Source organism: Bacillus rossius, chromosome 1 (assembly GCF_032445375.1).
Source record: "Bacillus rossius redtenbacheri isolate Brsri chromosome 1, Brsri_v3, whole genome shotgun sequence".
Taxonomy (NCBI): Eukaryota; Metazoa; Arthropoda; class Insecta; order Phasmatodea; family Bacillidae; genus Bacillus; species Bacillus rossius.
In genome coordinates this window covers 248,804,100-248,828,241 of record NC_086330.1, presented here as the reverse complement: position 1 = coordinate 248,828,241, position 24,142 = coordinate 248,804,100, and the positions used below count along the sequence as shown (strand labels likewise).

Genomic DNA, 24,142 nt, shown 5'->3' with positions numbered 1-24,142 from the left:
TTCGGACTATGCTCTGCTACGAGAGTGCTCTATGACACCATAAATAAAACCGTTTGTGGTTCTGCTACGAAAGTTCTCTATGGCAGCAAAGATTAAAACGTTAGTAGAGGAGAGGCACCATAGAACTTTTCGATACATCAAAACGAAAGGTGACAGACAATAGGCGAACTACTTCAAACTTTTCACATCTATGACTAACGTGACGAGTATTTACATTTTTACCGTGTTTTGAAACGTACATTCCGGGTTTTTTGGTTATGTAGCGGTGTAATTTCAGGGAAAATGCAACACGAAAGTTAATGTACAATAAAACGGACCTACATAAAATGACGTTATTTGCGGGAAAACGTAAATAACGAGAACGTAAATACGAGGTTTTACTGTATAAAAGAAAATTTACACATCAGACAACTTCATATTTCCATTAATTAAATAAGTAAGTGGTAATGTCCAAATAAATATTATATTTCTACTTTAAAAAACATAGTTTTATACGGAAAAATTCCTACACAAAGCGCTCGGAATCTAATAGCGGAACTGTAAACATCATGCGACGTTTACGCTAGAGGTTTTCTATTCAAATTTTGACGCCCTAAAATATTGGTGCGACGATTATGCACGTGCAACTATTATGCGATAAAACAGGGTAGTACTCTCTTACTGAAATTTGTTTCCAATGTTACAAATCTATGACCAACCACATGACTTTTCAAAAATGGTGTCGATAAACTTGCGGAAACAGCTGTATTTTATGCCAAACTTCATGTTCCACTAAAATGTTTAAATTTCACGAAAAACTTTAAAAACTGCAGAATTTCGTCTTTTTTTTTTTGTGAATTTCATAGTTCACCATTTTTCTGTGTCCATACCTATAAGACAAATTCACATTATGATACGTATTTGCTCGCATAAAGGCCCCACCTGCGTATACGCCCCCCCCCCCCCCCCCCAACTCCTTTTTTTGTAAACATTTTTAAGAAAAAATTTAAAAATGTGTTTTTCTGGGTTTATCTGAGGGCAGGGCAGCTTGGCATGCATCAAACAGCAAGCCATGTATTGTGAGCGGCGGGAGGTGATTTTGTAAGCGGCAGTGATACAGAGACTGGTATTATAGTTTGTCCGTTTTCAGTAGGACCGTCGTGAGGCATGCCAGACATAAGCAGTTAGTCCTATCTCAAACGACATAAAGATAAAGAAAGCTGGACTCGCTGGCTTGTGTTGATGTGCAGTGTTGACGGAGTAGAAGAGGGGAGGAAGAGGGGAGGAAGAGGGGAGGAAGAGGGGAGGAAGAGGGGAAGTGAAGGAGGAAGGGAAGTGGGTGGAGCAGGTACCTACACTCCTTTGTCTGGTTGGCTGGCTGGCTGGCTGGCAGGAGGGAGGTTAAGCCACGCCTCTGCCTCTCTCCCCCCTGCCGCAGCGCTGCCTCTCCCCCCTGCGGACTCACTGCCTCTCTCTCCCTCCTGCTGCGTCGCTGCCTCCCCCACCCTCCCTCATTATAACAAAGACGCACGACTTGCCAGTCGTTCCGCCAGCTTTTTCATTTAATAAAAATTTAATTGGCGTTTAAATAAGTTGTGGCGGTATTTCTTTTTACTTTTATTAAATGTTAGTTTTTCATATCTGAAAAAAAGAAAAATCCAGTTTTTCCTCCAAATTCGCGTATAGGCCCCCTCCTCTTTTTTGGAGTCAAAATTTGGAAAATTGTACGCGAGTAAATACGGTATATGGATGGAAATACTGATGTTCATACATTTTATATGATTTGTAATAAACCATTTACATGTTTTTAATATTGATGTTTACACATATCCTCACTGATAAAGGAAGATAACCAAAACACCTTTCTAGTATTTTTATTTTTTTCAGAGAAATTAGAGTTCAAAATTATTTTTTTTTTCACATGTGTAAAAATTAGCTAAAACATGCATTTTTTTAAATTATTGTACCGAAATTTGCTAATATCATCCAATCGAAAAATTTTCCAGTTCTTTTTAAAACCAAAACCAGAGTGTTGTCTTTTATTGAGGACAAACTGGTACCTTGCCTCCAGTAACAAACAGCGAATCTGTCAGATTCATGTCTCAAGTTAAGTTTCTTTTTCAAATAATACTGTGTCACATAATTCTGTAGAGAACCTTGCATTGGTAACAGTCAATGGTGACCTTAAGGCCTACACAAATCTAATCACTTTTTCAACAAGTTTAACATATACAATATTTCAATGGGTGCTATTACACATTAGCCTGAGGTAGTATCTTCTATAATCTTGCACATTTTACATTCATCTTTCTGGATTAAGCACTGACTGAGACAGAAAGACGTGCCAACTATGCTACCTTGCCTGTAAAGGGCCGTGTGGACCTTGCTGGGCCGGCGGAGGGCGTTGGCAGTGTAGCCCGGAGGCAGCCGTACGTGGAGCAGCTGGATGCGGTGGGGCCGGGCCGATGGGTTAGTGACTGAGCCCGTGCTGAAGTAAAACCGTACACCTGTCTCCGCTACGGCCACCAGGTTGTAATGCACACACTCCATCTTCTCTACCGCGCAGATGCTCACCAGTGGTCGGAATATGTTTGTGTCCAGAGTTTGGCTACAACATAAACAAAACTATCAATGACAGCCTTAAACATTGTAGAGTTGCAAATACTTACAGACAGAGTCAGTGTTGTGTATTTCATGGAGTAGTTATTTTGATTTAAGAACTGGAATCTCAGGACAGTATTTGCTTAGGTCAGAATTACTATTGTTGAAATAAGCCAAGTAAGTAAATAACTGTTAAGTAAAAACATGTCTGGTTTTAAAGTAATATTTTGCTGAATCTTTGAAAGTACTTATTGTAAACAAACCCAGAATTTTTCTTTAAAGTAGTGTTTGCAAATCTTTGAATAATTGTTTGTTTCATTTAATATTTTTCTTTGATCAATGTTTATATTCTGGAGAGTATTGAAGCCTATTTTCTGGGATTTGGGAGGTACAAATCAAGTCATAGCTGATGTGTAGGGACAAGATTTTATGGTTTTATTTTAAGGTTGATTTCATTTTTAAAACAGGAGATTTTGGTGTTATTGTTTTTAATTTTATACATTGTCTTTATTTATAAATATAGTAAACTATTCAGCAAAAATGAAACCAATGTATGTCTTAATACTTTTGTCATCAAAATATTTACATTTTGACTGACACATGATGCACTTATACAATAGAACAAAACTATCTCAGAAAAATTCAAATAAATCGGAAAATTTTTGTGTGTTTGAAAAATAAGTCATCATTAATGTAAAAACATAATACTAAAATATGAATCAAAATCAAACAATGTAATATTAATTTTACAATCCATTTAGTTCAGACATATGGGTAAAAAATTCATGTTAAATAAATTATATTCATCAAATTTACAACAGTAAAAGAAAACATTTTGTAATTTCAGTTAAGTGGTCTTAAACTGCCAATTGATTTCATGTTTTTAGTTACATTTCAGTGCTAAACGTTGAATTTTACTTGCATCTCAGTGTTATATGTTGTATCAACATGCTTTGCGGTGTTATTTCGGTTTTATCGAAATTTACCATATAATCTTGTCCCTACTGATGTGATATTCTTCCATAACATTTCCGAAGGATATGCCAAGGCACCATAGTTCACTGCCTTGTGTTCCAAGTCAGTCATCCCTCAGCTACACATCAGGAAGCTCACATGTCTCTCCATGGCTCACATATCATCAAAATGTAATGTGGTTTTGTTTCATTAGAAAATCAGCTTTTACCAAAGGCATCTGCATTTTCGGCCACAACCAACCCTGGAATTTCCCTTTCAAGAATCCCCTCCAAGGGTTAACAAATTTAAGATTTTCATCAATATTAGGTATTTCTTTGTTTTCTTGGTGCTTCTGGATAGTTATTTTCTGGTTTGGGTTACTAAAAATTATTATTTATGTTCATGCAAAATATGTTTTTGAACATTTTTGGTGATGAATAAATTTCAAAAAAAATTTAGAAATCTTTTCTTTAAATAGTAGGTAATTCACCCTAAATTTATATTAAGACAATCTCGAAAGTCAAAATTTTTTCTCCTGCTGCAGTGTTCATGTCAGGGAATTTGGGGATTTTTACTGAAGTCCAGTTAGGTCATCTTTAGCCAAACAAACTTGTTAAAACATAATTACCATATTTATCCAAAAATAATACAAGAGTGAATATAATGTGACCCTAAACTTTTTTGATTGTAAGTTTATGAAAAAGACTATGGATTAGAAATTGCAATTAAAGTACATAGCACTTGAAAGTTATTTAAATTATTAAATTTATCCCATATTTACTACAACCTTTCTTGTACCAGTTTCATCAATAGAGAGATTTTCAAAAACCAAGCAGCAGTTAGAAAAAAAAATTGTTTTATGACTGACTGTTCAGAAAGCAAAGAATGTGAAGAGGAGGGGGAAGGGGTGCCTTCAGCAGCAGCCACAGTGAAAAGAAGCAGAATGAACCCAGTGACAAACTCCATTTGCCCCCTCTCCTTCATCCAGCATCTCTCATCTGTCAGCCTGTGCAGAAGTTCAGGAAGACCACAACAAAAAAGGCACAAGAGATTCAGTTTACAGCCAGAGCGTGTAGTTTTTCAACTAAGTGAAGATTCAGGAGGCAGTAATTAACAGCAGTCTAAAGTGGCATAAGTGACACATTTAAGAAGAAGAGCCTGTAGTTTTTCAAATACCCCGTTCCCAAATGTGACCCCCACTTTTAGTTTCCACAGTTTTGGTAAAAATCAAAGCATTGTATTCTGGTCAATACAGTACTGTTAATAGAGGTGTAAAAATGGCTGATCATTGTTTTTATTCTTAGTGTGTGTACAACAGATAATATGTCATTAACTAGTAAAAAGTATCATAACTATGTGTGCAACATTATACAATGAGATAGTAAATATAACATATAAAGAAAAAATATATCCCAATAAATGCAAAACAGTCATTTACATGTGGAGAACAGAGCTGCAAGAATGAGAAGGGGAGAGTGATACATTAGGGAATTACTGGGTAATCAGGGGATAATTGTTTTCAATCTTTGAATGCAACTAAAAACAATAACAGGTACTATTTACAGGCTATTAAAAAATATATATATATATATATATATATATATATATATATATATATATATATATATATATATATATATTTCAACAGATTTTATGTGTAACTGACAACAATGACATGTCTCATTCTTAGATTACAGTGTAATTGACATTTACTCTTTGTCTTTATTTTTCCAATGAACTGCTTCTGTCACAAGCAGTGTCCTTGTTTCAGTATGAAACTTTCATTTGAAAGCATTTACATTACATGGCCATGCATTGAGACTTACGGTGTAATGACCTCCAAAATTATAGTGGGCAGAAAATCACATGGGTACCAACTCTGCTACCTGAATGCAGGAACCATTCGTTTACTAATATGTTGAAGAGTGTTTCCCACCCATCTAAAGTATGTCCCTACTAATATTATAAATGCAAAAGTGTGTGTCTGTTTGTCCTTCTTTCACGCAGCAAACGATCAAATTGACTTTTTGCATAGAGATAGTTTATGGGCTGGAGAGTGACACACACATTATGAGTTTGTGTCATTTCTCTATGTCCACCACATGGTCATATAGTAAGGTCTGGCAACTTCCTATCCTTCTCCTTGGCAAAACCCAACCGCTTAGTGAAGCTCACAGCTGCTAGCGAACTAAACAGGGTGTCTACCAGATCTAGTAAATGAAATTCCCCAATTTTTCCAGGTTTTCCAGGTCTAAAACTGAATTTTTACAGGTTTTCTTTAACACAATTACGACATTCCACGAAACTTAAAAAACTGCATAACAGTACATTGACGGGTATCAAAGTATTTCAACTCACTTAAATTAGTAAAAAAATTACCTTCTTCCGGAAGTGGCCAAAGTGACTCAATTGATAGCAAATAAAACATGCTGCTACAAATATTTCACAAACTTACTTTTGCAAAAACATTAGTAAAAGGAAGCTCCCATCAATTTCGCAGTGACTTAAATTTTGCATCTATTGCACTTGCTTCAGAACCAGCCAAATCCAACACTCAAGCCTTCTTCAACTGCAATGCCTTGATCTCCTCTTCAACTCATCTTTTTTCTGCCTTCTTCTTGTCTGTAGCTTAATTTTCTTTTTGTTTTGTTTGCAGGGCTTCCTTACACCTACAACTAGCATTTCTTACATACTGTAACATGGACTTGGTGATATCAACATGCTCTACACCTCCAGAATGTTGAACAAAGTTGTACACTTGTCTTTGTGCAATCAGTGTTTCTTCCTGCAAGTTTTCAGTCAGCAGATTAGAATTCACTGGAAATCCTCTTTCCAATGATGCATTTCCATGGGAAAGTACCAACATCATCCTCACAAACTTTAGAAGGCCTGTTTTGGCAACTACTGTATGTGCCTTAAGAATGAGCATTCACAAGTGATCAAGGTGCCCGTCTTCTGAAGAAAAAGACGAGAACAGTGCTTCAGAATCTTGCGAGGAACATACCAACTCAATGTTATCAGCTTCTTGTCCTGATAGCCACCTGTTTTGAAGACAACATTCTAAACTGTTCTTCACACGCTGTTTCCCCACACCCGAATTTAAAGCCACAGATGGACATAAGCAGGAAATTCCCTTAGTAAGTTTGTACTTCAGGGGACTTTTGTCTTGAAGTTTTTTTATCATATACTTTAGACAAGTCCTAACATCATTTTTCAGTAACAGGACAGACTTTTCTGGTACTTTCTCTTTCTTGATGGCATGGCATACTGCATAACCCAACTTGATTTTGTTAGCAGTCAATAGATTTTCCCGGCTATCTACATCCAATTGAGATACATTGCATTTCTCATTGCATTTCTTCAGTACCTCTGGTTTCACAAACTTTCCTGCCAAAGCTAATAAAATGTCTACCAGTGAATCATAGAGAAAAGGTGCCATGGCCCATGGGTGCTTCACTTTGGAACATTGTAAGAAACAATTCCAGCTCTGATGCCAAAGAGTGGAAGACTATCAATTTTACTTCTAGAAGATTATCTTCAAGAGCACTTTTCACTACACTGAAAGAGACAGATGAAATAGAAACTTCACTAACAAATTTATTTAGGTGGGGGTAACGTTTTCATGGCACGCTCAGCAACTGCAATATTTTCTAACCATCTGATTGCACAAAATTTCTTGGGAAAAAGCTCTGATCCAGTTATTCTAATGTAATCTGCCCTCCTTGCAGGTAGTATATGCTTAAACAAATAGTAACTGTGCCTCAAAAAACTAACAACGTCCCATTGTGTAGCAGAACTTCCAGTTTTGAAAGCACCATGGACCATATGAAGCCCACAGCTACCAATTTATAGCAATGAATGTGAATCTTCACCAAAAGGGGTGTCTGTGATATGTATTTTCAAAGCTAACAAAAATGCTCAGTTTACGTTGGGGCCATCCATAGATACCTGCAGAATATTATGTCAACAGAGGAGAGAGCTCCCAAAAATGTTTGCAGTAAACACTGAGATATGGTATGCCCCAAGAACACTGATGTTAAGTAAGCTGAAACAACTTGGTCTTCAGCCCAAAACCTAACACTGAGGTCCATTTGTTCTTTTTGAGAGACTTTGTTGAATGACTCGTCAAAACCAATTTTAAAAAAACTTGATGCTTGTATAGACTTCAGTAACTGATCCTTAACATAAGGACCCAAACCATGACTTATCAAATCACATAGCCCACCTTATCTTTTTGAAGAGTAAGTTTCTTTGCTACCTTACTATCAGGGAAAATTCTTGAAGCAAGACTAACAAGTCTTCCAACAGATATTGCTGATTGTGATGACACTACAGCGTTGAGTATTAGAAGAACTTCTGCCGTTGTCACAGAATCAGTTTCCAAAAAAGTTGAAATGGAACTCCTTTGAACACACTCGAAATTTTTTTCTGCAGATGTATGAAGCTCATTTGGATGACTGATGAAACTTATCTGAGATGGACCTGGCTGGACTGTTGCTTGGTCACTGTTAGTATCAGGGTTTTTTTGCCTCTCAAGTGAAACTAAAAAAAAAAGGATGATAATAATAAATTAGAAATAGAGGTATGGTGTCCTATCAATTATAACTTAACATGTTGATCCAAATAGAAAATTGGTAAATATCCTGTATAGCTACTTTTCATGTACCTACAGCCTAAAATGTTCATTCTAGAAGCATACTTTGAATAAAAATACCTCTTGATGCTCTGAGGTGGGGCATGCAAAAAAAAACTGGAAAAAGTTAGAAAATTTAGGGTTTATTTTTTCAATTTGGGGTTCAAAACTTACATTATGCATATTAACGTAACCTCATCTAACTTCACCTAAACTAACTTAAACTAGGTAACCTAATCTAACTTAAATATTTTTGAATGCTTTCTCCACCCTAAAATTAATTCATCACAATATCTGCACTGATTTTAGGCCTACTTGAAATATGCACATCACTAGGCCTAACCAATCTAACTATTTATTATTAAATAATTACTCTCTTCCATTAACCTTCAAATATACACATGCGCACATTTCATTTCACCATTCCAGTTAATAAAACAAATATGACACTTACCATTTGAATTTCCTTTGTTTCTGCTTAAAAATGAAGAAATATTTGGTGTACACAGCTTGTTCTTCAAATTTTGCTGGCGTTTTTTGCCACTCATGTGGCTTTCAAGAGCAGTTACTTCCATGTTGCTCAATGAAAATGTTGAATTGCACACCTTGTACAACACACAATGCTCGTCTTTGTCTCATGCTACCCATTGGGCGAAACGTGGATTTCAATTATGGTTTAGCCAAGATATTTGAAATTTTACTAAACTGGATGTTGGTTTATTTGGAGGCATTTTTTGGACCTAATATGTAGGATGTAGCACAATATTAATTCGCAAGGTTTTCCATTACTAAATGCACGTGGAAACAATAGCCAACCTAATGGAAAAAAAATGCTTTGTGAACTCTTTTTAATCGTTTAAATAACACAGAAATTTCCGCTTAGTTTACTTCATGTATCTGTAACTGTTTGAAAAACTTACAGATGAGTTTTCATTGACGTTTACGATATCAATGCTTAAAATAATTAAATGCGCCTGTTGGTATAATACGAACGCGGGAAGCCCATGCCGCAGCACGTCACGTCAGCAGGATAACAGACCAGCTTGAACCAGTTTGTATCATGTGATTTGACGCCACTTCCGAATCCGATGGTAAACAAAATAAAATGGACGTGGGAACTGTTCGTTATTTGCCATTCAAAAATAAAAACGGGAGGGGATACACTTGATGCTACATCAATGCGAGCTGATCAATAAACAAAAAACGTATTGCCAACTACAACCTACCAAACAAAAATTCCCTGATTTTTAAAAAATTCCCTGATTTTTCCAGGTTTTCCAGGGTCAGTAGATACCCTGTAAAGGCACTAATAACAGTTAGTTTAGAACTTCATCAATAGATGTGAATTTGTAACACGCTATCATTTGGTGCGTACGTCGCATCTTGCCTAGGGGTTGCCTGCCTTCCCTACAAATTAAGCTGAAGAATGGCGTTCCAGTATTGCTGATGCTTACTCAATGCACCAAGATTGTGCAATCAATGGAACTTTAAAATCAAAACTTTCTATTTCTTTAGTGTATGTCCTACAGATAACATGATGTGTTTAGCCCTGGCAACGCCAGGTACTTCAGCTAGTCACATATAATAATAAAAAACATTGCATAATAAGTCAATGTAATGTGATTATTTGCTCCTGTCAGAGGCTTACATCGAGGACCCCCCAAATTCCTAAAAAAATTTATTCCTATTAACAAAACAGTATTCACTTTCCCTCTAGAAAGATGACAGAACATAATGAACTCACTTGACAACATTATAGGCGTACTTGGCGACAGCGTCCTGCGTCACGCAGGCAACCTGTCCCGCTGACCAGCCGTCCACCCCCAGATCGTACACCTGGATGGATCCCTTCTCGGTGAGAACGAACAGGATGTGGCGGCTGTTGTCCACAGATATCTGCTTTATTGGGTCCTCGTCCCGAAATGCGAAGTTCAGGAAGGATGGCACCAGGTAAGAGAGGGCACTCGTGGAGAGATTCACCTTCTTGCAGCGCTTGCCGAACCAGTTACTTTTAGCCTGTTTGCAAAGCAACATGAACATCAATTACCATCACAAAAGAATTAACACTATTCTTACAAGCACAACATTCAGTAACAACAACTTAAAAAGGACTACATTATAATGAATATATCAGAGAATGGTTCAATTTACCATCAGCTCTGAGGATATTTGCTTGGTACTTTTTTATGTCTTGAACATGTAACTATTAGGAATGTACCTGACAAAATTATGAACTTTGTATCTTTTGGATTTGAAAGGTTTGTGATTCTAGGAATAAGATTCTAAGAAAACAATTTGAGGAAATTTATAAAATTTCAAAATTCAACACTGACAAGTCTGAAGTTTACTAACTTTTTTTTAATTACTATCCTATTAGCATTCCCCAAGATATTGTACAGTTGATATGTTAGTACATCTTTATAATTGTAAAAATAAATATACAATTACAGTAAGTCCTCTATTTACGTCGTACCGATTTACGTCGTTTCGGATTAACGTCGCTAATGTTTGAGTACTCATGTTTCAATTTAAGTTGTCGCCGATTCACAATAACGTCGTTTACAATGACCGTAAATCTTTATTTTAACCAAAAAAACGTATATAATTCGTTTATAATTCTTTGTTTCCTTCAATTTATGCTATGTAGCGTAAGCTACACGTTCACCGCCTTATCTTATCATACATCATGAGGGACGCTTCCTGCTCTCCGCTGCTCTCCACGCGGTGATGCAATACTACCAGCCCGCCCGCTCGGCCACCCACGTATCTCGCACTATAAGTGTTATCTACTTCCCGCAACGACACAGCATTTTCTCCTACCCCTTTTCGTCCAACTCCTTGGCACTTCAGTAGAGGTGTAAAAGTAACTAAAAAAAGTGTACCCGTATGTATTCGTTACTATAACAATTAGTACTCGTTACTTTCGTATCGTTACTCGTTACTTCTGATACCGCATAACATGCTATGTTATGTAACAGCAACGAATCGAGTTGTATTTCGTACGCGTACAGTATGACGTCGCGTAAATAATAATAAATCGAATATAAACAATTAAAAGTATTTGATAATTAACAGCTTTTGTTAACCAAGAAACAATAAAATCTCATTAGAGCAGCTTTATTATATCTATTTTAAGATAAGAACAAAAAAAGTGAAAATACGCGATAGTAAAAAACAAAAACATACATATTTATAATTTGTAAAAAATACTTTCTTACGTTGTTTCTGTTCCAATCCCAAACTTTGTCTACACACACAATACCTTTAATAAACAGTAAAAAACTTGGACGACGAATTTCCAAATTATACTTTTCTTAATAAACAAACATCGTTCTTTGTAACGAATAAGCGCGCGCATGCGTAAAACATACGAAAAATGCGAGTAACGAAATGCATTCGTGTGTAACGTTTCGTTACTCGTTACTAGATGCCGCACCCGTTACTCAGTAACGAATACATACGGTTTGCTACAGCTCTACTTCAGTCGCTATGATATCATTGAGTTGGCCGGAGATTTAAACGTGCCGTTGTTAACTTTATCGTGATTAAATGCGTTTGTAGTAGGCCTACAGTATCAGCTCACTGCAATTTATGATTTTTTCTTCATAAGATGTCTTCCAAACGACTATATATCTGTTTTTATATTTCAATCAATAAAGGTAATAAAGCAGCTGGTTAAATAACCATTCTATAAAGCTGAGAAGTACTAGTTGAACTTGTTTCCCACGCTGTCGGTTGTAATTTGCTGATAAAATTGCCCGTTGTCACGTCTGTATGCCAGCGCTTCCGGCCGACCTTGGGCCGTGGTCGGCCGGTGGCATGAAACATGGCTCATTTTGCGTCGTTTCTATTTACGTCGCGGTTTTCAGGAACGTAACCCCGACGTAAACCGAGGACTTACTGTATATAAATAAAATTACAATATATGTTAAGTCGAAATCACATAAAGAGTTGAATGTGTAGCACTGCAAGACCTCTGCCCTCCTCAGCTTTGCAGAGTGCTTTTGTTATTTTATATTTCTCAGTCGTGGAATATACAAGATGATTATATGGTTCAAGGATTCCATACTTGCATTAATCATTCTCAATATCCTTGCAATTAATTTTGATGTTTGATTATTTTATTTAGAAAAGCCTTTTAATAATATTTTAACTGGTTTTCCCATTGTTTGCTAAGTTAGTATTTTTGTAAACATCTTTTTTTTTTTTTCTTGTAAAATAATTCCCTAAGTATTTTAAAGTGAACATTCTTTTATAGTCGAGGTGATGACGTCATCAAAGTACAGCAAAAAGTGTAAGTAACAAAAATTTTACGTAATGTGTAGTGTAACTATGTGCAGGGGTAAGTGTGGGTGTGCAAGGGTATGCATGGGTGTTAGTAGGTGTGTGGGTGTGCAAGGGTATGCATGGGTGTTAGTAGGTATGTGGGTGCGTGTGGGTATGCGTGGATGTGCATGGATGTGTTTGGGTGTGCGTGGGTGTGTGTGGGTATGTGTGTGCGTGCATGGATATGAATGAATGTGTGGAGATGTGGGGGGATGTGAAGAAAATGATGGAGTGTGCATGAGCTACTAGACAAATTTCATTTCTTTCATAAGTTGACATACTATGCCAAGAACATAATTTCTTTCATGATGGTGTAACTATACATATTCTGCAAAATATACACAAGCTTTCAAGAAGGTGTAACTAGTGTCAGTAAAAAAATTACATGTGCAGTTTAGTTTTATCAGTGATTATAAACTATTAAAAATTAAATCTGTGTAGTATAATACATTTACTTCAAACATAATGTTAAAAAATATATCTCAATTAACTAATAGGTTCACACAACCTTATTCAATGGTTAGTAATACCTGACTTAAGAGAGACAAAAAGGAATATTGACATTTATGTCCCGCATCACACCAAAAATGAAATCAGCAATGAGAAAAAGTATTTCCTATATGTACATGCTAAATTATATTGAGAATCAATGCATTAAGTCTATAGAACACTGTCTTAAAATTTTATATTAATTTAGTAAGGACATGAAGTGTAATAAAAAAATTTGCTTTTAAAATAGTACTATTTTTTATTGAAGGCACAATAATTATGATTGATTTAGCATTTCTTTTAATTGATTACACTGTACAAAAGAATTTTTTACTTTTTCCTCAACATCAAATTACATTTTTTCTCCAATGTTACGAACATTGATTATTTTTACACACAGAGTATCCCTTAACCCTTAATTGGTCACGCTATGGTCAAAATGACCGGGTATGATCAATTTTCACTGCTACGAGACTGTACACGCTGTCTTATCATCCGCTCTTCTGAGTAGCTGCGTCATAGGGTTCTAGAATTACAAATCTGGCATTGTCTGCAAGTTGCGTTCTCTCTTTCATTCAAAGTGGATGCATGAAATGTTTCAGCCGGTCATTATGACCGTGCGCGACCTTTAAAGTTTCATTTTATTTGTGTATCCCGAAAAATAACACCGTGCGCGACCTTCCATGGAACATTTTTATGCTGCCATAGATTGCAGTTCTCAGCACTTTTAGTGAACTTTTCATAATGTTTAGTAATTGGAGTGATGACACTGTAAGTAATAGAGAACAAGAAAGAATTAGACAACTTTTAACACATGTTTTCAACGAAAGTGACAAAGACAATGTCGGTGGAAATGCCTCTGAAGATGAAGACTGTCTAACCTACAGTGATCACAATACAGATACCGAAACTTCAGGCAGTGAAAGTGATAATGAACAAGAAATCCAACCGGATACCATTTACCTAGGTAAAAACAATACTACAAAGTGGAATATACATCAACCAAGCAAAACGTTCGGGTGAGGAAACCAAAAAATATCATTACACATTTGCCAGGTGTGAAAGGATTAGCATGGAATACACAAACTGTTCTTGAGTGCTGGAGTCTGTTTTTTCCAGATTCTGTAATTGACGAAATAGTGAACTTTACTAACACTTGCATAGCAAAGTTTCGCCAAAAATATGAACGTGAAAGAGATGCATTGGATACAAACATAAATGAAATGAAGGCTCTTTTCGGGCTACTTTATTTGGCAGGTGTACTAAGAGCAGCTCACTTGAATTTGTCTGACTTATGGGCAAGTGATGGTACAGGTGTAGATAAGTTTGGCGCAACATTATCTATAAAGAGAGTGTATTTTTTATTGCGTGCTATGCGTTTTGACGATCTGAATGACAGGGCCGAACGAAAATTACGAGACAAATTGCTCCTGTTAGAAAGCTATTTGATGAATTTGTAAGTCGATGTGCGCAACACTACACAATTGGCGAGTACGCTACAGTGGATGAAATGTTGGAATCATTCCGAGGTCGTTGTAGTATATATAAAAAACAAGCCTGCAAAGTATGGGATTAAAATTTTTGCCCTTACAGATTCTAGAGTGCACTACACTCTCAACATGGAGATTTATGCGGGTACTCAGCCGGATGGTCCATTCAAGGTAGAAAACAGTGCGCACAAGGTTGTGGAAAGGATGGTAGCCCCAATTTCCGGAAGTGGGCGGAATATTACTACAGACAATTGGTTCACTTCCGTTCCACTTGCTCTTGATCTCATCAAGAATCGCAAGTTGTCTTTGGTTGGTACCATTCGTAAAAATAAAAGGGAGATACCACCCATATTATTGCAAACTAAATTGCGATTGGCTCCTAGCAACATGTTTGCTTTTGGGAAAGACTGCACTTTACTTTCTCATACGCCGAAGAAGAACAATGTAGTGCTTCTTCTGTCTACAATGCACCATTCCGACACAATTGACGAAGAAACGGGTAATGCATGCAAGCCTGAGATTCTCACCTTCTACAATGCCACGAAAGGAGGCGTGGACACTGTTGACGAGATGAAAGCCACCTACTCTATTGCAAGGAGAAGTCGCTAACTATTTTTTTTACTCTGTTGAACATTGCTGGCATCAACAGCTTCATCATATTCCAAGCCAAAACCCAAAACATGAGCCACCGAGAATATTTAAAAAAAACTGTCAAATGAGCTCTGTGTTGACCACTTGAAAGTACGTGCTGCAATAAAAAGTCTTCCTCTACAGCTACAGATAAAGGTAAAGCAACTGGCAGGAATCCCTGAACCAACTGTGGCTGCTGCAAAAAATGCTCCCGGACGATGTGCTTTCTGTTCATGGAAGAAGAATCGAAAAACCAGCACATGTTGTGTGGAATGCAACAGCTACATCTGTAGAGAACACACTGTTACAACCTGCACCAGCTGCTCAACAAAAGAGGTTCAGAGTGATGAGGACATGGACTTGTAGGCAGGCAAGTGTTATGTTACACTGTATATTTTGCTTATGTTTTTTGTAATTATATGTGGAAAAAAATTAGATTTTCTTATGTGTCCGATAAAATATAAAATAACGTGACAATAATATTATATTATCAGCCAATTGAGTGTTATGCACGGTGCATGGAGGTTAATAGATACTAAAGAAAACTAACATTTTGAATTTGATGTTATCCAGTGTGAGATGAAAAACAACATGTTGACACTATTTTAATGTATTTACAATCATGTCATATATTTTTTTACATTACAATTATATAAGAAATAATCACTATTATTACATTAAAATAATGTTAAAACTATTGTTTCTTGTATTAAAAGTCTCAGAACAAGCTAAGTTAAATGTTATAATTTTTTTCAGAATTTTTTTTAATACCTGGTCATAATGACCGTATGCAACTACACATGTCACAAAACATAGCGCGCCCTAAGGGTTAACTCAATGTCAATGTTTATAATCACAATGTCAAACCCGACTATGTATTTGATATGCCAGTAAATTACTGCTCTGAATCAAAAAACAAAAAAACAAAGTGTCATAGTTTTTGGGTTTTCTGTATTTTTTTCAAAAGTTTTAAAATTCCCGCCCTCCACCAAATTATTAAATACTATGTCTAAAAATATTTTCTATGCAATCATAAATAACTCTCCTATTGATAAAGATTTAAAATAAAATCAAATATGCTATTTTTGATTGCGTAAATTTGACTAGTTATATCGTGAACCAAGTAATTTGTGAACTTAGTGCAAGTTTTTTTTTAAAGATAGCTAACTAAAGTAAAGTTACAGTGTGAATAGTCAAAGATACCCAATTAAAAATTGTTGCAGCATAATAAATTGGTTACATCACTGCACGACAGGCACAGGACACAGTGCTGCGACATATTTAAGTGACATTTTGAAGTACAATGTCGCTGAAACAATTAGTGCAGCAACATCAACATTCAAAAATATTCTGAAAGAGGGAAAGGGAAAGAGTAAAACCAGTTTGACTTTGTTGACACCTTCGGATAAGAAAACAGAGCACAGGAAAGTAATTGGCCATGAAAAATCAGAGTTTTGTCCTTTAAAAGAATTGGTCCAGCGAAGAAGTTAAATAAGGTTTTGCAGAAATTTATACTTGAGAAATTTAATGATAGAATTTCACTAGAAAAAATATCAGATTGAAGAGAAAGATTTTTGTTGAAAAGCCTGGATTAGCTGCTTGGAGAGGTTGCCTTGTGTAACAAATACATTTTTTGTCTAGTCTGCAATCAAATTCAAAAATTGGCGTTGCAAAATCCATTGGAACACGTTCACAATTATTATTTACTGTGCATACATGTGGAGAAAAAGGCTTTGTTTGACTAAAGGCTTTGCTTGACTGGTTTGCTTATATCCAAACAGAAGTCTGGAAATAATGTCAACAAGAATCTTGAAAACTTTTCTATGAAAAGTAAATTACTGCCAAATCTCCAAGAAAAATATTATTATTATTATTATTATTATTATTATTATTATTATTATTATTATTATTATTATTAATAATATTTTATTGTTCAGTTAAACAAAACCTTACATCAAACACAAGGCATTCAAAACTGGCATGCTAATAAAAACATGCACCAAAAAATTAAAAATAGTTCTTTTGTTGTTCTTCTTGTTCACTCACAGTGGTAATATTTTATTCCCATTTCAATGATCTGAAGCAGTGCATATGTTTTCCATGGATACTAATGAACTTCAGTACAATATGGCACATTTAGAATTTCTAGCCCTGCTATACATTAGAGATAATAGTTTCTTCAGTCATACCTTTGCAAGAGCCTTTCAATTTATGCATGTCTTTAAGAAGTTTGTATACATATTTGAGTTATCAAATGATCAAATTAAATTCCTGAGTTATGTCATTCTACTCACTTAAGACTAACTCAAGAGCAAAGATTGAGTTCCCATTCCTGTTTCACTGCGGGAGAAAACGTCTGCTGATGCATAGAGGTAAATCCCCGAATGTTCTTTTACTTCCTGTCCCATTATATCTTCACATACTTCTAAAAATTGAGACTTTAGGGACATCAACTAATAACTGATAGTTACCTGGTACTCTATTTCGTACAGGCACCCATCAGAGCCACCAAGGAAGATCCTTCCAGAATCTGTGGCAGCTACTGTGTTCACTCCAACTCCATCCGTTGGGATTACAAACACAGGGTCAGGCAGCAAGTTCATCTCTTGAAAGTCATGCTGCATACCTGCAATATTTAAGTCAAAGATGATCAAGTACCAAAAATTTTTTAGTTCAACCAAGACTGTATTATCATAATGTGGAAATAATAAGTAATCATAAATTAGTAAAAAGAAAGCAGTTAGTGAAAACCTTGTAAGTGAAATTCCACAAGTGCGGGTGTTTTAAGCAAAATCTTGGTGTCAGGAAAAAGTAGTGAGGAACAATAAAAGAATGTTCGAGAAGAGCTGAAAATCCAACTATTGTTTGCAATATCTTGCTCAGGGGGGCAACAACAGGGGGGGCAAGGGTATTTTGCCCCCCCCCCCCCCCTGAAACCTTGAAGTGGGGGCAAACGGGGGCAAAGAAAGTGCTGTGTAATCAATTTTTAGATAGTAAAACTGCTTAAATAGCACCATTTTCCACCTTGAAATACAAATTTTCCCGGGGGAGGACCCCCGGACCCCCACTTCAACAGGGGGGGATCGATGATTCTTTATAAAAAGGTAGATATATTGCCTTCCCCCCCCCCCCCCCACCCCTTGGAAATTTAGTTGTTGCGCCCCTGATCTTGTTCTCCTATGGCTATAATATAAATTAATTGGTGCTCAGACTAGGAAACAAAATGGAATGTGTGGATGCACTATGACTGTTGGCAGGAAAATACCAATAGTGGGAAATGTCTTGATGTACGAGCAATAAAGAAGAACACAGACACAAATGAAGTGTAATACAATGTTAACTATATTCACCATGTTGGGTTTCTAGAAACATACTGGAGACAGGGATGTATGACCACTACATGTTATATTCCAGGTTGGCCCGTATAAGCAACCCAGGTATAGTAACAAGACACTTTAATCACTTGAAAAGTTAACCTACAATGATTTTGAAGTTTTTGTTTTTAAGTTTATCTTATTGCTAACGTTGAAGATGAAATATTCCCTTAGGATGAAATTTTGTATTTAGTTGTATTTAAAATAAAATATATTTTTAAGGCAATCCTGTTTTATTATTACTTCTAAAAAAAAGATCAAAACTTACATAACAGGTCCAGACGATACATCATTCACTGTAGCTCATCACTCAATAACAAAAAAATTAAAGTCCCTTTGTTTAATGTTGAACAAATATCCTGGAAGGGTGAAAACGATCACCCAGAATTTTGAGTTAAAAGTTTAAAAAAACTAATAAAAAAGGTTATGTTTTGGCCTGGCCCCGACCAACAGGTGTGAAATTAGTGAAATTAGCTATTCGTAACAACCTCACTACATTTTTCTGAGCTGCCGACGACGCGGCAGCACATAGCGACGATTGAGCAACAACTTAACAACGAAGTTGTCTTCCCTTACAAGGGTGAACCCCATGTCAACTGACCAATCACAATACAGAACCAGATATATGACCATATAAGGAATAGTACTGGAAAAACCATTTTCTCTGAAAGTCCGGACAAGACACATAATGTCATCTCTAGGTACTATCCGATTGGCTGGCAAGGCAGCACCCAGCAAAAGTTATAGTTCATTGCTGCGCAGTCGTGCGCCTACCTGCTGGGTTTTTCCAGAAACGCATTAACTTGAAGCGTGAAAAATAACTTACTGGCAACAGTGTTGCGCTAGTGTCTTCCTTTTTTTTTTTTTGAACCTTCTAGAACCTTCTAGTCTTACTGCCCAGAGGATGCTTTCAAATTGCAAAACTGTAATTAATAGACATTTTAATTTCAACTGACCAAACAAATTAGAGTAAAAAAATAATAAAACTCACTACATTCAGCTTTATGTAAAACCTAATCGTAATTAATATTTAAGCACAAACTAAATACATAAGAAACATGAGTATGAATTAATTATGAAACATTAAAAAAACATCAGCAACATAAAATATTCTCATTTCAATTATTATCGGTAGCAGGGGGCAGGAATTGTGCTATGTTACATACACAAGGGATGTCTCGTTTGGGGATCACATTTAAATGCAGGTGTTACATGCAGCCCATGATGGGGTTGCTAAGGTTTAAGTGTTGGCTCATAGCAATATTAAGTGGTCTAAAATGAAATTTCACTATAGAACCTTGGATCTGAATTCTCATTCATGTTTTTGTTTCAACTTGTGATTCAAGTGGTTACAAGTACAGTATGTTTATACACTAAGCAGGAATAGATAACTGACGGCCATCTTCAGTAACAACAGTAACCACTGTCTATTCAAAAATCAAATTATGGTCAAGCATTTGTGTCAAAGGAAATTACAGGTTTTTTTATATATCAATGACATACAGATGCATTTCACCAAGTAAAAAATTGTCACGCTAATTTTATGGTACATAAAATCACAAAATCACTATAAAATAACAACAGGAAGGTCAGACTATTTAAAATTTAAAAGCACTTTATTCTCAGATCTGAAACAACTCCTGGGTATTGAAACAGCATGATGCACAGCTTACAACCATCAAACCAACACATGCTTGAGTTTCCCCACAGCACTTTGAAGTCTTTCCGCATGTGCCATATCCTACATCTCCAGTGACCGATACAGGATTTTTTTTTTTTTTTGGGGGGGGGGGGGGGGGGGAACAAACTACACTTGATCGAAGTGGTCTCTTAAAAAAAAAAACACTGGATATTGGAAATGAGTACATTTAATTAATTTAATTACTTTAACTACTGAATTCCAGTAAAAATATTACATCCAACCAAATGGGTAAGGAATGAAATATCTAACCCTACAATGGATTTAAACAAGAATTGTTACTTAAGAAGTTTCTTATGTTGTATCAGTAAGTCCTGTAACTAAGCCTGCTCAAGAGCAGATGTAAGTTTTCAATGCTTTTCCTGTCATATAAATTGCCTATAAAATGTTGCCCGAGACACATCTAATTTCTTAGGTAATATAATATTGGTATAATTAATTATTTGGCCAATAATAAGTAGGATCTACATCCTAAACTGGACCAAGCACCATTTGGCCATTTCCCTCCCTCTCCCCTACCCTCTCATCCATCCACATAGCAGCCAACTTTTGAAAATGACAAAATAGTACAATTTTTAAAAATGGTTATGTTTAATACTAAACAAATACAAAAAATGTACTGAAAATATTGTTTTCAATGAAACTAACCTTGTTTGTCTGAGGGGTTTTCAAAGAAAAGTAGGTATTAATTAAACATTCTATCTTCTGCATCATTTTGAATGTGGCAGTTTTAGCTTTCTTCAGGAACTGTTGTTGAAATTTTGGCTCATAACATTTATCAGATTTTTAAAACAATATATTGTTCAGAACTTGATGTGACATTAATGCTCTAAATGTTGTCCTGTTAACACTGCTAAAGACCCTCTCACATTCAGCATTGCAGTGTGGTATGACCAAAATTGAAAGCATTACATGTGCAAATCTATCATACTTTAAACTAACATCAACCCTCTTCATTTTACAAACTGAAGACCCCAGATAATCCATACCCTCTGCAGGTTAAAAAGGAATGCAATTATATGCCTGCAACACAGAAAACTGTTCTTGAAGTAAATTCAAAGCTTCTTCAGGGCTCTCACTACCCTCAACAAATAAAAAATGTCAGACGAAAATGAAGAACTCTGAATGTTCTTTAAATTAGCCACTTCTGCATGCTTCAAAATTTCATTTCTTAAGGAAAACTTCAACTATGACATTGAAAAAAAATTTCTCACTGATGTGTAAAACTTTGCTTTGTTATATGGTACTAATAAATCCATTAGTTTGGAATTGGATTCATTACAAGCCATAACAAGATCGGCATCTGTCTTCTGATTCATTGCAATGCTGTACTTGATATCAAGTATTGGAGTTGTATTGATTACAGATGGCTTTACAAATTTTACAAGCAATTCTTTTAACATTTCAGTTAGCAAGTTCCTTTATACATATATGTGAGGTGTTAGTGACTGCAAAATTACATTAGTCTTGTCAAACACTGTTATCACTTTTACTAAACAAATGACTTTGTTTAGGTCTGAAGAGAGGAACATAAATACTCTTTCTTGCCAAGACAGCATTTAGGTAGTTTTTACTTCTTCTGAACCTCATGACTTCATTTTATTATCAGTAGGAAAATCATCTTTTACTGCAATTACTTTCAACTTTAGGTGGAAAACTTAAATTTTTGTCTTTATCTTGAGGAGCTTTGTTGCAGCTTGTAGCACATAATAATTTAACTTTGGCAGCACTTTCACCAACAGAGGTTGCCTCGACCAATCCACTGGAACATTTCTTTGGTCTTTGGAACAAATGTAATGAAGACAAATGGGCTCAAACTTGCTGTCTACCTCTTCTTTATAAAACCATAACAGTAGTTGCCAAAAATCCATCTATCTATGAAGACACATACCAAGTGAAAGTGAAAGTGCTTCAAACCTTTCATGGTTTTTTCATCACAGATTTTCTGTAAGTCTTTAAGCCTGTCTTTTCACTTAACACTTTTTTAATAGGTAGTATTTAATGTCCAGAAAATTTTCGTCAACATTCACATGCAGTCCTGTGAAACCTTTCTCTGCTGCAAAGTGCAACAAGTGACACGCACACCCAAAACAATAATATTTTCAATTTTAGCTCTCATTACAGCTGCAACACCATTTTTAGACCCAACCATTACAGCAGCATTATCAGAACCTAGTGCAATACAGTTCTGAATGTGGATGGTATAGCTTTCCAAAGTGCTTATCAACGTTTGTCTAATATGTTTTTCAAGTTGCTGCACCATCCAAAGAAACCACTGAAAACAAATAATTTTTAAATTTGGACTCTCTTGCATTTAAATGTGTTTAAATATGTCACTACTTCTGGATAAAGCTTAGAATCATCATTGCTACCATCAATAGCAACAAAAAGTAGAATATTTTTCAAAATACCTGCTAGATCATTTTTACATTCAACTGCTATTTCACCTAGTATTGCTGATGTTTTGGTGCACCCACAAATGAACTTCTTGACCTCTTTACCCTTGGAAAACATTTTCTGGAATAAAAGTCCTGCATTATCAGCGACAGATACAGGCTAGTTAAGTTCTATGATAAAAGACCTGGAGTAACATTCTGCTCAAATCACACTGTAATCATCACTTTGAGTGCTGCCAAAAAAGGAACTTATCTTACTTGAGCTACTTTCACACGAAGCACTTCTTTTGTGTTTAATTGTTTCTTAACATACTTTTAAATAGTTTCTGCCACCATGGGAAATGTTTATATCACATGCACAAATAGTACAAAAAGCAAAATACTTCCATTTCTTGAACAAGAATCCCATGGAAACTGTTTGATATAACATTCCAAAAACACTTGGTTATATGATTTCTTTTTCGGTTTGCTGACATTTGCCATTATAAGTTATTTTTATGACAAACTCTTGCAACACACACCCATGGTACAAGCAATCGTAAATTATCGCAACTGCAAACTTTTATTAATCATGTCTCACTCACAGATACACTCATTAGTCACCACTTTCAACATGTCTGTTGTCTGATTAACAACAGCAGGTTTCCCAACCTTGGAGCTTAACGAAACTTGTGGTATGCAGTGTCGCCATGCAACGTTGTCAAATTTTGAATAAGTAGTGCACCCTCTTTTATCAGCACATATTTTACGAAAAATATTGCGCAGTTTAACACTATGGTGCATCCAAACCAAGGAACCACACTCCAAAAGTAATGAATTACAGAAGAAAAACACACATGATCGTACAATAGGACCAAATATTGTGCATTGTACAGGAAAATCATAAGAGTTGGCAGCTATACATCCAAGTCTCCTAGAATTAATCTCTCTCTCTCACCATCTTCCTCCTAAGACCAATTCCACTGCCACACCCCTCCTCCTCACCTCTACAAGGATAGTGCAGGGATATGATTGGTAGTGAGTTGTGAATGTGAGAGCACCTCTGGCGAGGAAAGTGAGGGAAGAGAGAACGGAGTAGAAAAACTTTAAGTGGTAGGTATGTCTTGTTGGTAATGCAGGGAGATGAAAGAACCAATAATCACATAAGACAGATAAACAAGATGGCATCCATTTGATTGGCATTGCATGCAGTATGAAAGAAATTTAAAAAAAACTTGGAGGAAAAGGGAAAACGTGAGGAATGTAAAGATGTTAAAATTATGAGGGACAGAGCAGTGGAGGGAATACATGGTATGGGAAATATATATGTACTAGGTATGTTAACATTGTATTTGCTGGAGATACAGAAAAGACGGGAACGATGTAGTATGTGTTAGCCTACACTCATATGCAAAAAATATACTGTGAAGAAGAAAGGAGAAGAGGGATAGAGAGAGACACACACTGAGAAAAGGGTGAAGACAAAGGTGGAGGGAAGGGGAGTTGAGAGTTTAAGTAATATGATTAAAAATAAAATTAAAGCTATAAAGGTGTGTACAGGTAGGAGTGGAACACAAGAATGTAGGCACTAG

The 24,142-nt window shown here is 35.9% G+C and overlaps 1 protein-coding gene across 1 annotated transcript in view; it reads right to left on the bottom strand.

The window, feature by feature from the left end:
* The window catches only part of LOC134527454 (nuclear pore complex protein Nup155), a 293,963-nt gene that overhangs the window by 226,671 nt on the left and 43,150 nt on the right, over positions 1-24,142 (bottom strand). The window contains exons 6-8 of the mRNA XM_063360147.1: positions 17,574-17,728; positions 9,912-10,183; positions 2,337-2,587 (exon numbers count right to left, since the gene is read on the bottom strand). Of these exons, the coding sequence (XP_063216217.1) occupies positions 2,337-2,587; positions 9,912-10,183; positions 17,574-17,728 (678 nt within the window). The remainder of the gene's footprint in view (positions 1-2,336; positions 2,588-9,911; positions 10,184-17,573; positions 17,729-24,142) is intronic.